The sequence below is a fragment of the Sciurus carolinensis genome, chromosome 14 (genome assembly GCF_902686445.1).
Source record: "Sciurus carolinensis chromosome 14, mSciCar1.2, whole genome shotgun sequence".
NCBI lineage: Eukaryota > Metazoa > Chordata > Mammalia > Rodentia > Sciuridae > Sciurus > Sciurus carolinensis.
The window spans coordinates 23238412-23254954 of NC_062226.1; the positions used below are offsets into that span (position 1 = coordinate 23238412).

The 16543-nt window shown below is 38.2% G+C and overlaps 1 protein-coding gene across 1 annotated transcript; it reads left to right on the plus strand.

Moving 5' to 3' along the window:
• Positions 1–1788: 1788 nt before the first annotated feature.
• On the plus strand, positions 1789–16275 carry Txndc8 (thioredoxin domain containing 8). Its single transcript, XM_047523986.1, has 4 exons — positions 1789–1812; positions 5648–5752; positions 12540–12599; positions 16168–16275. The coding sequence occupies exons 1-4, from the start codon at positions 1789–1791 to the stop codon at positions 16273–16275; spliced, it is 297 nt and encodes a 98-aa protein (XP_047379942.1).
• The last annotated feature ends 268 nt before the right edge of the window (positions 16276–16543 follow it).

Genomic DNA, 16543 nt, shown 5'->3' on the forward strand with positions numbered 1-16543 from the left:
TACATTCTTATACATCAATGATGAATCGACTGAAAGAGAAATTAGGAAAACTATACCATTCACAACAGCCTCAAAAAAATAAAATAATTGGGAATCAATCTAACAAAAAGGTGAAAGACCTCTATAATGAGAACTACAGAACACTAAAGAAAGAAATTAAAGAAGACCTTAGAAGATGGGAAATCTCCCATGCTCATGGATAGGCAGAATTAATAGTGTCAAAATGGCCATACTACCAAAAGCACTCCACAGATTTAATACGATGCCTATTAAAATTCCAATAACATTCATAGAAATAGAAAAAACAGTCATGAAATTCATTTGGAAAAACAAAAGACCCAGAATAGTCAAAGCAATCCTCAGCAAGAAAACTGAAGAAAAAACATCACAATACCTGACCTTAAATTATACTACAGAGTTATAGTAACAAAAATAGCATGGTATTGGCACCAAAACAGACATGAAAACCAATAGTACAAAATAGTTATCTCATACTAGACAAAGCTGTCATAAACATTCATTGGAGAAAAAATAGCCTCTTCAACAAACGGTGCTGGGAAAACTGGAAATATATATGTAGCAAAATGAAATTGAACTCTACTAGTATTTTTTCCACATTTTTTATTGGTCCATTATAACTGTACACAATGGTGGGATTTGTTGTTACATATTTGTACATGCACACAATATAACAATACAATTCGGCAGGCATCATTTCCCAGTATTTCCCCTTTCCTTCTCAAAATTTTTTTATAGTAGAAGGAAAATAACTGAACACCCACAAGAAAAATGTCATCTTGCCATTTGAGAATTCTTTGTGTCCTTGAAGCAAAAGAAGATGGTGGAGGCAGGGGGACAACTGGAAAGAGCATGAGTCCCCTCCAAGGCCAGCCACTTCATCCACTTAGAGCCCAGAGCTGGAGGTATGGATAAAACAGAAAGAAGGACTTGCTGAGTTTTGTTTCTATTGTAAAATCTGCAGTTTCTCATATTTTTGTTGTTCTCATTGCTCTGAAGATTTGAAGAACATAGGCTGTGGCCATGTTTGGTTTATTTCTGACGCTGAATTCTGAAAAATGGCAAGTCATCAACTTCAGGGCTTAGCAAACTGCTACTATTTTTGTGTGACCTGATAGCTTTGGATTTTTAAAAGGTTATAAAAACTAAGCACACCCAAAAAATAAATAAATAAACTATATGTGGCTCATGAAGCCTAATGGATCTTATCTGGTCCTTTGCAAAGTTTTGCCAATCTCTGATTTAGTGCTAAAAGCAAAGTTTATCTTCTAAATAGAGCAAAATAAGAAAGTCAGGGAATCTATGATTCATAAGATAAATTTTTTTCAGGAAACCTATTTTAGGATTAAGACTTTAGTATTTTTCTTAATAGTAAAAATAGTTCCTTTGAAATTCTAAATGAAAATATTTATTATGTGTTTAATAGTACCCCAGTTACTTCTTATTTGGTGATTCAGGGGTGGAAGTTGGACAAGGGAAAGGGATGTATGGAAGTGGATGGTAAAAGATCAAAACAAATCAGACACGTTATTGATTCTGCAACAAGGCCTCAGTTTGTTGATTCTTGGATGACCACAGGTTAACTAGCAGTGGCATAAAAGTGGAACTAGATCCACAGTCTGCCAAAGTTCCAGGTTCTGAGACTACACGTCCAATGATGTCACAGAGAAGCTGCCCTTATATTCCGGCTAGGATCATACAAATAGTATAGCCATAGTGATCCACCTGAGCCAACAGGAGAGCTTCATCAGCAATTCTCTGATGTAAATCATGGTGCAGCATATTAAAGACATGGCAAGTACTTACTTGGCTTCATTAAATAGTTCAGAAGTGACTGCCTTAAGAACCAACTTGATAAACAAGAGTTATGCCCTTCGTCCAGCATTCCTTCTCTGCTGTGGAACCAGGGGAGTTTTCGATTCTTGCTTTTTGGGTTGTTCCTTGAGAAATGGCCCAGTCTAGAGAGGCAACCAAGGGATGAATTGATCAAAAGGGGTTTTTTTCCTCCCCAATTCCGGTTTCTTGCTCTGATTCTAGCTGGACCCTGACCAGCTCCCAACATATCCTGTTGCATGGATTCTGCTTTAGTAGTACCTGGAAAATTCTATGGAAGTAAGAAAATCCACGTCTTTTCTTGCAGAAAGAGAGCAGAAACCTCAGACACACCTCTGGAACGGGGTGGAAAACAGTGATCACCAGTAGTATCAATAATTCCTAGGTGGATTTTGTTGTTGCTGTTTGGAACATTCTGGAGGAGTGTGTGTGTGTGTGGGAGGGTTTGGTTGTAACTAATTACACATGGACAGTAGAATGCATTTTGACACATCATACATAAATGGAGTACAACTTCTTATTCTTCTGGTTGTACATGTTGTAGAATCACACCAGTTGTGTAATTGTATATGTACATAGGATAATAACTTCTGGTTCATTCTACTATGCTCCCTACCCCTGTACTCCCTCCCTTCCCTTCACTCCCCTCTGCCTAATCCAGAGTACCTCTATTTTTCCCTAGCTCCCCACCACCCTTACTGTGAATTAGCATCTACATATCAAGGAAAACATTCAGCCTTTGGCTTTTGGGGGATGGGCTTATTTTGCAAGATATTCTCTAGTTCCATAATGCCATAATTTCATTCTTCTTTAAGGCTGAATAATATACCATCACACATATATACCACAGTTTCTTTATCCATTTATCTGTTGAAGGGCTTCTTGGTCGATTCCGTAGTTTGGCTGTCGTAAATGGAGCTGCTGTAAACATTGATGCCGCTGTGTCACTGTACTATGCTGATTTTAGTCCTTTGGGTATAAACTGAGGAATGGGTTAGCTAGGTCAAATGGTGGTTCCATTCCAAGTTTTCTGAGGAATCTCCATACTGCTTTTCCATAATGGTTGCACCAATTTGCAGTCCCACCAGCAATGTATGAGTGTTCCTTTTTCCCCCACATCCTCGCCAACATTTATTGCTGCTTATATTTTTGATAATTGCCATTCTGACTGGAGTGAGATGAAATCTTGGAGTAGTTTTGATTTGCATTTCTCTAATTGCTAGAGATGTTGAACATTTTTTCGTGTATTTGTTGATCTGCTGCATTTCTTCTGTGAATTGTCTGTTCAGTTCCTTAGCCCATTTATTAATGGGTTCCCAATGTTCCTGTCCCTATGAAATTAAATTCATGTATAAGGCAGAGATTATTATAAAGAAGAAAATTGCTTCTAAAAGAAAGGTTGGGACCTACATCATTTGAGGGATGATATGAGCATTATCATCAATCCTACTAATGTGGGCATTAGAATCCGAACCTGATAATGCCCAGTCTTATTAGAAAAGGATGTGGGGTGGGGCATGGGGCCCTCTCCTCTCCTCTCCTCTCCTCCCCAAAGGCCCCTCCTGAGGGCCCACTGTCTTCCTCCCATCTTTATTCAGCTGCCCTTTCTCTTCGAGGTGGACCTCAATGTGCTGCATGCCTTTGAGTTGAACACTTGTAATCACCCCGTTTTTTCTTCTCCTTCATTTCTCTTCTTCTGGGCAATTATCACTTACATAATACATATTTTAACTATCAATCCTGCCATCAGCTTCTGCTTCTCAAATGTAGCTCCATGAAGGCAGGAAATTTTCTTGCCTGTTTTTGGGATCACAGTTGTGTCCTTCTCTCTGAGAAGTTGGTTACCCCATGTTAGAGGAATATCGATACAGAAGGAAAACACATCCTCGTTGAATTGACAGTTTTACCCACTTGAAACTAAACCAAGTGGGAACAGAATTGTCAAGACCCCACTACTATAAAGCGGACTTGCCATATGTAGAGTATTTACCCTGTCCCTAATGGGGACAGGCCGTGCTTGACTTAATCCAACTGTGATCCCATCCTCCACCTTAATGATTGGAGTGGAGATGAGCACAGGATGCATTTAAGACCAGAGGAGGGAGAGTGAGTCCCGTTACTATGAAGAACTCAGGAGATGGTTTTGTGTCTTTGGTAGAGGGAATGGGCTCTGGGGACAGACCACCTAAGTTAACAACCCCAAGTATATCATTCACCAGCTGGCTGACCATGGGAAAGTTAATGAACTTCAACTTTTTCACCTGTGAAATGGAAATAATAATAGTGCACATTCCAGAGAGTGTTTTTGGAGATTATAGTACAAAACATCAAGCACAAAATAAATGAGCTACTATTGTTGCAACTCCAATGAGAGAAGGAAAAATGAATCTTGAAGAGAGTACTCTATGGCTGCTAATCATTCACTCCCCAGTAGCCATTCCAAGAATAGGCACCATGTACCAGTTAAAGACCCAGGAAGGTGCTAGGTGAATCAGGGACTTGGGGAGATGAGTCATGATCACCCCCCAAAAACAAAACAAGAAATGACTAAAGGTGTTACATTTGTTCTTCTTTTAATTTCACTATTAGTAACTCTTTAGGACCTTGTTTAAAAAAAAAATCAAATGTGAATTTCCACTTTGAATGACAGTTCACCTCCACCTAGCCACTCTTATTTCTTTCTGGCCAACCTCCTTTTCTTTCCAGAGGTAACACCACTGACAGCTTCCATTACCAACTCATTTCCTGAATAAGCGTCTAAATGTTTTGTGGAATTTTCATCATTTATGTGTACTTACATGGAGAAATCTGTCAGACCTCAGACACATTTATAAAAGGTTGGATTGGCTTAAGAACAATAGGGTTGGGCACTTGGCTGAGGTTTTCTTTCCTTTTTTTTTTTTTTTTTTTTAATTCTTTTTAGTTTTGACACAACACCAGGATCCACCTTGATATAATCACAAGGACATGAAACCCAACCCTCTCCAGTTCTGTCCCCGGCATATCCCACTCCCCCACCCCCTCCCTCCATTCCAGTGATTCTTCTTCAATCCATTTACAGTTTACTTATTTTTTTTAATTAGTGTCCTGTGGACACACCTGATGCTGGACCCACCCTGCCACATCCATGCACAAGTGGAAGTTCAGTCAGATCATTCCATCGCCCTTCCCTCTTCCCATCCCTTTTTCTTCCTCCTCAATCCCCTGCATCTATTCTATGGGTCTTTCCTCTATTTTGATGAAGTTCCCCTCCCTCACTTTCTCTCTCTCTATATCTCTCTCTCTCTCTCTCTTTCTCTCTCTCTCTCTCTCTCTCTTTCATATTTCCCCACTTTGGCTTAGCTTCTATGTATCAGAGAAAACACTGAACCTTTGACTTTTTGGAGCTGGCTTATTTCACTTAGCATGACAGTCTCAGTCCCATCTATTTACCAGAAAATGTCCCAATGTCATTTTCTTCATAGTTGAGTAATATTCCATTGGATATGTATGACATATTTTCTTCATCTGTTGAAGGGCACCTAGTTTGGCTCCGTAGCTTAGCCTAGCTATTGTGAATTGTGTTACTATATACACTGGTGTGGCTCATTGTAATATGCCGATTTTAAATCCTTTGGTTATATACCAAGAAGTGGGATAACTGGATTACATGGTGGTTCTGTTCCTAGTTTTTTGAGGAATCTTCATACTGTTTTCCAGAGTGGTTGCACTAATTTGCAGTCCCACCAGCCCTACCATTTTATTCTCTGAAAGGCTCTATATGATTGCACACATCTCATTTGTGTTCTGGTTTCAGGATGAATTCAAAGCATTTTTGAAAGATGCTGGACATCGACTTGTGGTGATTGAATTTTCAGCAAAATGGTGTGGTCCCTGCAAAGATATGCGTCCTGTTTTTCGTGTAAGTATCAATAGTATTAAGTTCATAGTTGTAGAAGGAATTTAAGCCCCAAAATAGTTTTCCCAGAAATTCTTTAAAGTTTGGCACTTATGAGTCATTTGGGGGCCCCTACAGCATTTTGGAGCATCCTGATGAATCAGTGGATAATACATTGGAATCTAATTAGAGGACACTAGAAGATTAATACTGCTTGACTACAGATAATTCATCAAGGAATGTCAAGATGTGCAAAAAAAGTCCAACTATAAAAATGAAAAAATTAATCACATTATAATAATGACATTTTGCCAAGATTCCAGAGTTCAGAACTTTAAAATATTGGAATAGATTACAGATAAACCTGATACTTATTTTTAGCTATAATATAAAAGAGTAAACATTCCCCAATTCTTCAACTCCATTATCAGAAAAAAAAATCATAGGTCTCTTTCAAAAGACGTTCTCTATTTCATTTTTTCTGTAGCTTTATTGAGGTATAATTGATAGACAGAAAAACTGCACATATTTAATATACACAACTGTGGAGTTTAGACATAGGCAAACACCCGTGATCACCATGACCACAATGAGAGTAATAAATGTTATCTATCACTTGCAAAAGCTTCCGTGTTCTTTTACTTTTTCCTCACCCTCCCCTGAAAGAGGTAGTAAGAACATTTAGCCTGAAATCTACCCTTTTAACAAACTGCTAAGGTGCACATCATATTGCTAACAATAAATGCTACACTATACAGCAGACCTCTAGAATTCATTTATCTTCTGAAATCATAACTTTATACCAATTGAACGACTCCCTTTTTACTCCTCCTCCCCCACCATTCCCTGGTAACCACTATTCAATTATCGGGTTTTATAAGTGACTATTTAGATACTTCATAGAAGTGAAATTGTGTCAGATTTGTTCTGTCGCTGGCTTATTTCCCTTGGGATAATATCTTTCTTCCAGGTTCATTCATGCTGATGCAAACGGTAGGCAAAACTTGTCTTCACATTCTTTCTTGTTCCCTGCTCTGCTTGGTAAAATCGTCTAGTAAAATAATTTACCTAGTTGTAATGGTATGTTTGTATTCAGACTTTTTTCCTATGGATACACTAGTTCATATTTCATAGTGTCTCCAAATTAAAATGTTAATACTTAATACAATGTTTCATCTAATTTCTCTATTGCCCCACTTAAAAACTCATTATTCTATTTGTTTTTGGTAAAACAGAAAGAATCTCAGGACATTTTCTTTTCATTTCTCCTTGTTTTGCAAAAGTTTCACATTTCCTTGTGTCTCCTTCAAATATAAAAATGTCTTCAGCTGGGCACAGTGCCCACTCCTGTAATCCCAGAGACTCCAGAGATGGAGGCAGGAGGATTGCAAGCTCAAGGTCAGCCTGGGTAAATTCAGAGACACCCTACCTCAAAATAAAAAGGGCTGGAGATGCAGCTAAGTGGTAGCACACTCCTGGGTTCAATCCCCAACACAGCAAAAAAAAGAATTGATTCCTCTGTGAAACTGAAAATATTCCTTTCTATTCTCAGTGAGGTTTCTAACATTTTTGACATTTTTTACTGGAATCCATCTAAACTCATTCTAATCACAGTCACAACCTTTGACACTTAATTAAAAATGAACTTATAATCAGAGAAATTGGCTACATGACATCTCAACATGCCTACTATGTCTTGAAATATACAGAAGGAACACTTTTTAAAAACATTTCTGCACTTTACTTATTTCTATTTTTATTGTGCAGATTGATGGAATTTACTGTGATATCTCTGTGTATGCGTATGTCTTGAATTTATCATGTCCATCCACTCTTCTTCTATATCCCCCTGTACCTTCCCTCACAGCACCCTTCCCAGTCCCTAGCAATCCCTCTTGGACTCTCAGGTAAACTTATTTATTTATTTATTTATTTATTTATTTATCTTTTTTAGTTTCCATATATGAGAGAGGACATGCAATACCTAAATTTTTGTGTCTGGCTCATTTCACCTAACATGCTGTCCTCCAGTTCCATCCATTTTGCTGCAAATAGGATTTTATTCTTCTTTATGGCTAAATAATACTCCCTTGTATTATTAAGAATATATGATGCTTATATACAGTCTTTGTCCATTCATCTGTTGATGGACACCTAGGCTGATTTCATTATCTTAACTTTTGTAAAAAGTGTGGTTAAATGTCTTACTTTAATGATAATATTTGATTATTTTCTATTTCTCATTTGCATATCTACTCTTCTATCGGGATTTATTCTTTCACGGGCTCTCATGATTGTAGTTATCTTTCCTCTACTTCTGGGTGGTGCATTCCTTTAGGCACCTTTTGTAAGGCTATTGGTCATAAATTCTCTTAATGTCTGCTTACCTTGGAAGATCTTTACTTCTTCTTAGATTCTGAAGTATATAGCCTTGCTGGGTATAGTAATCTTGGTTATCAGTGATTTTCTTTCAGAACTTGATATACATCATTCCATGCTCTCTGACCTTTTCCATTGAAACATCTGCTGTTAGTATAATGGGTTTACCTTTAATTGTGACTTGATGCTTCTCTCTCACAGATTTTAAACTTCTTTCTTTGTTCTGTATTTTTGACAGTTTCACTATAATATGTCATGGTGAGGTTCTTTTCTGGTCATGTCTATTTAGGATTCTAAAGACCTTCTATACCTGGATGTCCACATCTTTCCCCAGATTTGGGAAATTTTCTGAAGCATTTCATTGAATAGGTTTTCTATGCCATTGATATTTATTTCTTCTTCTTTGGGTATGCCAGTAATGAGGACTTTTGATCTTTTAATGGTGCCTAGAGATCTTAAATGTTCTCTTCATTTTTCCTTAATTCTTTTCTTTATTTCTGTCTGAATGTAATATTTGTAAAGACTTGCCTTCAAGCTCTGGTAGTCTTTCTTCTGCTTGATCTAGTCTGTTCTTGAGGTTTTCAAGTGAATTTTTCATACTGAGCTTTTCACATCCAATATTTCTGATATTTTTTTTTTCCAAAATCTCTCTTTCCTGAATGTCTCATTCACATATTCACATACTGCATTGTCTTTCTTATTTCCTTGTAACTGTCTGTATTCTCTTGGATTTCACTGGGCTTTTTAAAAAAATTGTTCTTTTGAATTCTCTATCAGGCATTTTATTCACTTCAATGTCTATGGAATCTGTTACTAGAGAGTTATGAATTTTAAAAGATGCCATATTCTTGTCTTATTGTTCTTCTGTGTTGAAATTTATGCATCCATTGGATGGATATCTCTACTGTTTATGGGATAGCTGTCTTAGGAAGCAGCTTTCTCCTGACAATATGTCTTGGCGTATAAGCTTATTGTACAATATTAACTTTATTTCCAGCCTGGTACCTCAGTGTAATCTCCCTGTAGTTTCTTTGGCTGTGACTAGTGAATTTGGGCAAAGTGCATTCTGTATCAGAGTAGGAGATACCTACTGTCTCTGTAGGTCTTTCAAGAATAGGAACACTCTAGTCATTCAGACAGTTGTTGCACCAACAGCAGAGTATGTGGGGTACACCCTCTGTGGTTACTCCTACAGTGGGTGTGGTAGCCTCTGTCAGGTGATGGGGGTTTCCACAGGCACTGTTCATATTGGATATTACTCCAACGTATCTGTTACTGGCTGCTCCAGTTGTGGCAAATGGCCTACAGCACTTGTCCTCTGATTAGGATTGATATGGGTCTAGATGCTTGGCAGAGGAGGAAGAGGTGAGGGCTGGAATCACAGACCACCAAAAGGAATATATTAATATCCGACAGACCCCTCCATTCTGACACTCAAACCTTTAAAAAAGAGAATTTCCCTTACTTTGCACAGAAATAGCCCATCCTCAAGTGCAGGAGTATTGATCTACTCAGATGCCACAAACTTAAAACTGATCAAATTCCAACAGTCAATAGGAAGCATTTTCAAAACATAAAATGAAATCTAAGTCTCTGTAAATTCTCCCTCCTTTATGCCTTAGGCCCTGGAGGTAGTAACAGCTCTGTTGCTGCTACATCTCAGCTGCCACAGCTCCTCCTACACCTATCTTTGCCTTTACAGGTAGTCATAGTTAGTCATTGTATAAGTAAACTTCCACAAGTTATATGAATTTGTGCCATCTGTTTTCTGCTGGAATCCAGAGTAATGCAAACATATTTTTAAAATAAATGTTGCTGCACTCCACACTGTGAAATATTATTCAGATGTTAAAAAGAATGAAGTAAGCCCATATGTAATGATGGGATTATGTCCAAGACAACTTGTTATTAGATAAGAATAGCATAGTACAGCCAGTGTATGGTTCCATATACGCAAAGCAGAAACACAGAAATATAAAGTTATGTGTGTTTATATATAAACCTTTATATAATATAATATATAATAGATATAAATATATAAGAGAATCTCCCTAACTTTGCACAGAAATAGCCCATGCTCAGGTGCAGGAGTATGAATCTACTCAGATGCCACAAACTTAAAACTGATCAAATTCAGTATCAAACAAGGTTTTTGTCTGTGAATGAATGAAAATTGAGGAAAATCGTGAATGGAAGAATTTCATGTTTTGTTTAATTTTTCTTGTAAGGTCCAAACTCTTGCAAGAGAACATATTCATGTATTGTGTGAATTTTTTTTTTAACTCATAGTACATGAGAGGATTGAACAAAAGGTTCCACTTACTCTAGATCACTGTTATCAGTCAGCAATCAAATCAGGAAACAAACCAAATTGACAGAAAAGGATTTAATACGAGGAATTAAATGCTTATGAAATCACTGGATGCCTGGATGGATGGACTCTGGACTGAAACTCCATGAACAATGGTCTCAGAACAACACAGGCCCACCTATGGGGGGCGGGGGTCCAAGCTATGTCATAATGGGAAGTGAGGGGAAACGTGAGATCTTCCATTGGGTAGGAAAAACGCCATCCACAGAGCAAGAGCCAGGGCATCAGAACCAGGACCAGTGCTGTGACTGCCCCAGCTGCCTCTAGATGTCCAGGGCATTGACGGTCTGGACATCAGAACACTGAGTCGGGCTCTGCTGCTGCCTCCTGCAGAACTGCCTCCCAGGGCCACCTCTCACTGTGCAACAGGAATGTGCAAAGGTAGGAAGAAAGTAGCTCGTCTTCAACCAAGTCTCACCTCCACGCATCTCACTGATAACACCAAGTGTACATCCAGACTCTAGCTGCAAGGACTTTTTATTTTACTCTCATTTATTTATTTTTACCCTAACTGCAAGAAATCTTTACTTTTATTTTTCTTTTTCAGACTCTGCAGGAAAGGTGGAATGAAGTTAGCTAGCTAAACCTTTATTCAAGGGAGAGGAAAGAAGAAGTTAAGATATTTCAGATATAAAAAAATAAAAGTTTACTACCCACAGAATCTCTCTGAAAAAAAATGCTCAAGGATATATTCTGAGAATGTTTTTAAAAAAATGAATCATAAGATAATGTGGGGCTTTAAGAAGTGATATTAAACTGTAAGTCTTAATTAACCTCCACAGTCTCGTTTGATCTGGGCCTTGATATCTTAGAGCAAGTGTCAGCACATTTTTCTTGTAAAGATCTAATAGTAAATATCATCAGCTTTGCAGACCCTCCATTCTCTGTCCCAACTAAATGTTGCTGTTATAACACAAAAAGCCAATGACAATACAAAACCAACGTGCCAGACTGTTCCAATAAAACTTTATTGATAAGAACAAGTAGAGAGCTGGCTTTAAGTTCACAGGGAGTAGTTTGGAGAGCCTTAACTAAGAGGGTCACCAGGCATAGAACCCTGAAAGGAGCATTTCTGGAAAAGGAGGGGTAATGGATTTGTTGAGAAATTGCATGGAGTCGTCACAGTTGACCAGGTCATCTATGGTCTAGCCTACAGTGTATACAATGGAAGTGGCAAAAGGTGAGCCTCAAAAGGGAAGCTGAGGCCACGTGAAGAAGGACTTTGTATTATAAGTCAATGAGTTACTGTGGGGAGTCAAAATAGAAGTCTTTTGTTTTGTTTTTGTTTGGGTTATTTTGTTGTTTTGTTTTGTTTTTGTTTTTGTTCTTGTTTTTTGGTACCAGGAGTTGAACCCAAAGGTGCTCAACCACTGAGTCACATCCCCAATCCTTTTTAATATTTTATTTAGAGACAGGGTCTCACTGAGTTGCTTAGGGCCTTGCTAAGTTGCTGAGGTTGGCTTTGAACTCACAATCTTCCTGCCTCAGCCTTCTAAGCTGCTGGGATTACAGGTGTGCACCAGTGTGCCCAGCTAAAATAAAAGAATTTTGATAAGGATTTTGTCATGATTAAAGGTGAATTTTAGAAAAAAAAAAAAAAAATGTGGGGCTGGGGATGGAACCCGGGGCCTCATGTGTGCTAGATAAACACTCGACTGGGCTACACCTCTAGCTGAAAACGGTGTCTCCAACGCAATGCCCTTCAACCTACTCCCAGGAAAAAGCTCCCACCCCTCCCAGCACCCCAACAGGGTAAGTCTGGACCTGCACAGACATTTCACTGTTCCTTTGCTTTGTGTCTGTCCTCTTCCAGCCTTGAAATGTTAGTTATCATGTTGGTTCTTTCAGCTTCTGCCCTTGATCCATTCTTGACCTTGGCACAGCCTGGCATTTGACCTGATGCTTCATGTTCTAGGCAGTAGTAAAACACCAGAATGAGGCTTAGCTTTCTTGAACAACCTTTTTGCTTATTTCTTGTTTTGGATGAAAGACACCTCTGATGTGGGTTTTAATATTAGCACAAAGCTAATGGGGAATTTTTATTCTTTTTTTTTTTTTAAGGCATTGTCTCTGCGATACCAAAACGTAAGGTTTGCTAATGTGGATGTGGACGATTCTCCGGTAAGAATCTTAATTATAACCTGTGGATACTTAAAACCTAAATGCAATGTAATTGAGTAGCACTATCTCCATGATTACATAACCAATGTGGAATCAAGTAGAATTTCACTTCTTTTCCCCATAAACTGTAGTAAATCCCCACATAATGCTCTCGTACGTCTTTTATTACTTTTTTTAATATACATTTTTTACTGCTTGATTACTATAGCTCGGCACATCTTTTTTTATTATTTTTTACATTCTGCATTTTGATTCATTGTACACAAATGGGGTACATCATTTCATTTCTATGATTGTACACAATGTAGATTCATACCATTCATGTAATCATACATGAACATAGGGTAATGATGTCTGTCTCATTCCATCATCTTTCATACCCCTCTCCCTCTCATTTCCCTCTACATAATTTATTCTTCTCTCACTCTCCCATCCCCTCACCCCCATTATATATCATCATCCACTTATCAGGGAAAATATTCAGTCTTTGATTTTAAATTAGCAAATATGTGTATCTCTTGCTGCCCCCACCACTACCCCATACTATGGCAGCCCTCATTAATCAATCCCAACATTCTCCACCACTTTCCCTGGATTCTGCCCCAGAATCCTTTTCAGCAGAGATGCTCCAGGAAGACAATGCCAATCAAATGGAGTTAAGTTCATGTTGAAAAATAATTCCATCTCCATCTTGTGATAAATTACTAATCATTTTCTAAAACCAAACTCCATGTATGATAAACGTCTTACTATATCTTGTTTTCCTCTAGCTTTATCTTATACTTTTCTGTGGGTTTTCTTAAGTATTACAAGGAACTCTAAGATATTCTTCCCTATCTCTAGAGCCATCCATCCCTACCCTAACCCACCCAAAATAATCAGCCTCATGTTCTCAATCCAAATTTGCCTTATATATAATGTCTCTGCAAAAATTATTTCTCCTACCATTTGTTAATTTTGTGTGCTTGTGAGTGTGTGGTACCAGTGACTGAATCCAGGGGCACTCTGCCACTAAGCAACATCCCCAGCCCTTTTTATTTTTTATTTTGACAAAGATTTTTGCTAAGTTTCCCAGGTTGACCTTGAGCTTGAGATCCTGCTTGCCTCAGCCTCCCAAGTCTCTGGGGTTATAGGCATGTGCCACTGCTCCTAGCATATTTGTTAACTTACAGTAAGGAAAAATAACTGTGTTAACTTTCCATCACTGTAACAAAATACCTGAGATAATCGACCTATAAAGCAATAAGGTTTATTTTGGCTCACAGTTTGGGAGGTTCCAGTTCATGATGGATTGGCTCCGTTGCTTTGGTCTAACAGCGAGGCAACGTATCATGGTGGGAGAGCAATGGTGAAGCAAAGCTGCTCACCTCCTTGCCAGGAAGCAAAATAGAGAAAGGAAGAGTTCACAGGGTCCCACAATCCCCTTCAAGGGGGATTGACCTACAGCTTTCCCACTAGACCCCGCCCTTTAAAGGTTCCATCACCTCTCAATAACTCCACTCCAGGACCAAATGTCCTTGGGGACATTCAGCATCCAAACTATAGTAATAACAATAACAAGTGATCTATAGCTACCTTAGATTGAATAAACTTTGGAATGAAAAAAAAAAAATATATATATATATATATATATATGTTACTCACTGTCCAGCCCTTTAAAGGTTTGAAGCTATAGAGGTTGAACCTTTACAAACTTTAGTTTATTCAGCTGCAAAACATGGCACTCATAATTAGCAAATGATAAAATGCATACAATATATAGTAAGATGCCTGGCGTGTAACAGAAGTTCCATTTCTCCATTTCCTTTAAGCCTCATTAAGGTGTAACATTACTTAATTGCCCTATCGGTTGAATCACACACCATGCATCCAGAAAGCACAGCTGGGATCATCACCTCTTCCTCTCTTTTTATATTCAAAAACTTGTGCAACCATTGCTACAGTCCAGAAAGAAACACGATACTCTTTATGCATCACCACTGTTTCCTCCATGCCCCACCCCCACCCTCAGGAGGCAACTGCAAATCTGCACACCAGCTACAGATTTGCTCCTTCATACAAATGGAATCATGGATGGTCTCGACTGGCTTCTTTCACACAGCATGTTGTCAAGGTTCATCCATGTTATGAAATATATTGATACTTCATTTTTTGCTGAATAATATAATAACATTCCACAATATGGATATACCACCTTTTATTTATCCATTCATCCATTGGTGAACATTTAGGTTGTTTGTACCTTTCAACTATTGTAGATAATATTGATATAAAAATTAGTGCACGGGTTCCTGTGTGAACATGAGTTTTCATTTCTGTGGGTATATATCTAGAAGTGGAATTGTTAAATCATGTGGTAACTCAGCACTTCACGTTTGAGGAACTGACAAACTAATTTCCCAAGTAGCTCCACCATTTTACATTCCCACCGTCACCCTAAGAGTCCTAACTTCTCCACATCCTTGCCAACACATGTTATTGTCACATTCTTTTTTTTTTACTATAGTTCTTTATCTTTTAAGGTGAAACCAAAAAAAAAAAAAAAAAAAAACACTTTTTAATAGGAATTTCTTTATTAGCTTTCATCACTGTGGTCATGAAAATTATAATTTACCATGTACATGTGTACACGTGTGTTCGTATGAGTGTGTGTACATATATGTTTGTATGAGTGTTTCTGTTAGGGTGGGGAAAGGGATTTAATGCCAATAAAAGGATAGCTATATTAAAGAGAGATGTCTAATTTTGTTTATCTTGTGGATGGCTAATTTTCTTCTGACTCCTCAAAAAGAGAAAAAAGAAACCCTACCATTTGGAAGTAGTGCAGAATGGATTAAAACTTTTGGGATTTCAGTCTATTTTCTTGTCTTTGGACTCCTAATCTTTCACAAAGATGAGCGGTGAGGAGGCTGTAGGTGTTAAAAGAAAGAAATGTGTGTTAAAATGCTAGAACCCATATGTCATTCCATGTCTTCGGCATGACTTACGAAGGCATTTTTACTCATCCCTACTTTTCCAGTAGGCTCTTCCCGTGCTGCCTCCCAAGGCCTCCTCTGCAGTCTTTCACAAGGTCCTTGACATACGGTTCATTGAGTCATTCCGCATCCATTTGGTTTTGGCCTCCATCTCTCTCCCTTCTTCTAGAGCTATGGGATGAAACAGTCTGGGAATTCTAGAATGTTCATTCTCCATTGTCACATTTCTGGAGGCTTAGAGTACATACTAGGAAATTTCTTGGCAGGAGAGTCTATAAAGTGTCAGGCTTGCCTGATGTGGTGGCACCCGCCTGCGATCCCAGGGACTCAGAAGGCTGAGGCAGGAGGATCACAAGTTCAAGGTCAGCCTCAGCAACTTAGCCAGACCCTTGGCAACTTACTGAGAACCTGTTTCAAAATAAAAAATAAAAAGGTCTGGAAATGTAGTTCAATGGTAGCAACTCCCAGCACCAAAAAAAAATTTTTTTAAAAAGTGTCAGGTGTATCTGGGGCTTTAAGACACACCTCCTGCAAATTCACCAAGTGCTGTGGCTAGTGCAGAAAGAGGACATACCATTTCTTTTCTTTTCCAGGAGTTGGCTGAAAACTGTCACATCAAAGCACTACCCACATTTCAGATGTTCAAGCAAATCCAGAAGGTATGTTTCCATGGAAACCAGCAAGGTCAAATTAGATTATAGAACCATCAGAGCAAAAAGAAAGAAAGAAAGAAAAAAAAAAAAAAAAAAAGCTAAAGATATCCTGAGTGGTGAAACAACACATTTATTTTTAACTCTTAGTATTTTTTATTTCTGAATTTAAAAATTGGCAAGGGGTTAAAAAATGCAGGATTTATAACAAATCTCCCTATTTAGACCATCTAAGGTGTCCAAATGCATAAGACTCATTCTACCGTTACCTCTACCCTGGGGTAGAACCATCGAGAATCTTTCAGAGAAGAGTATGATG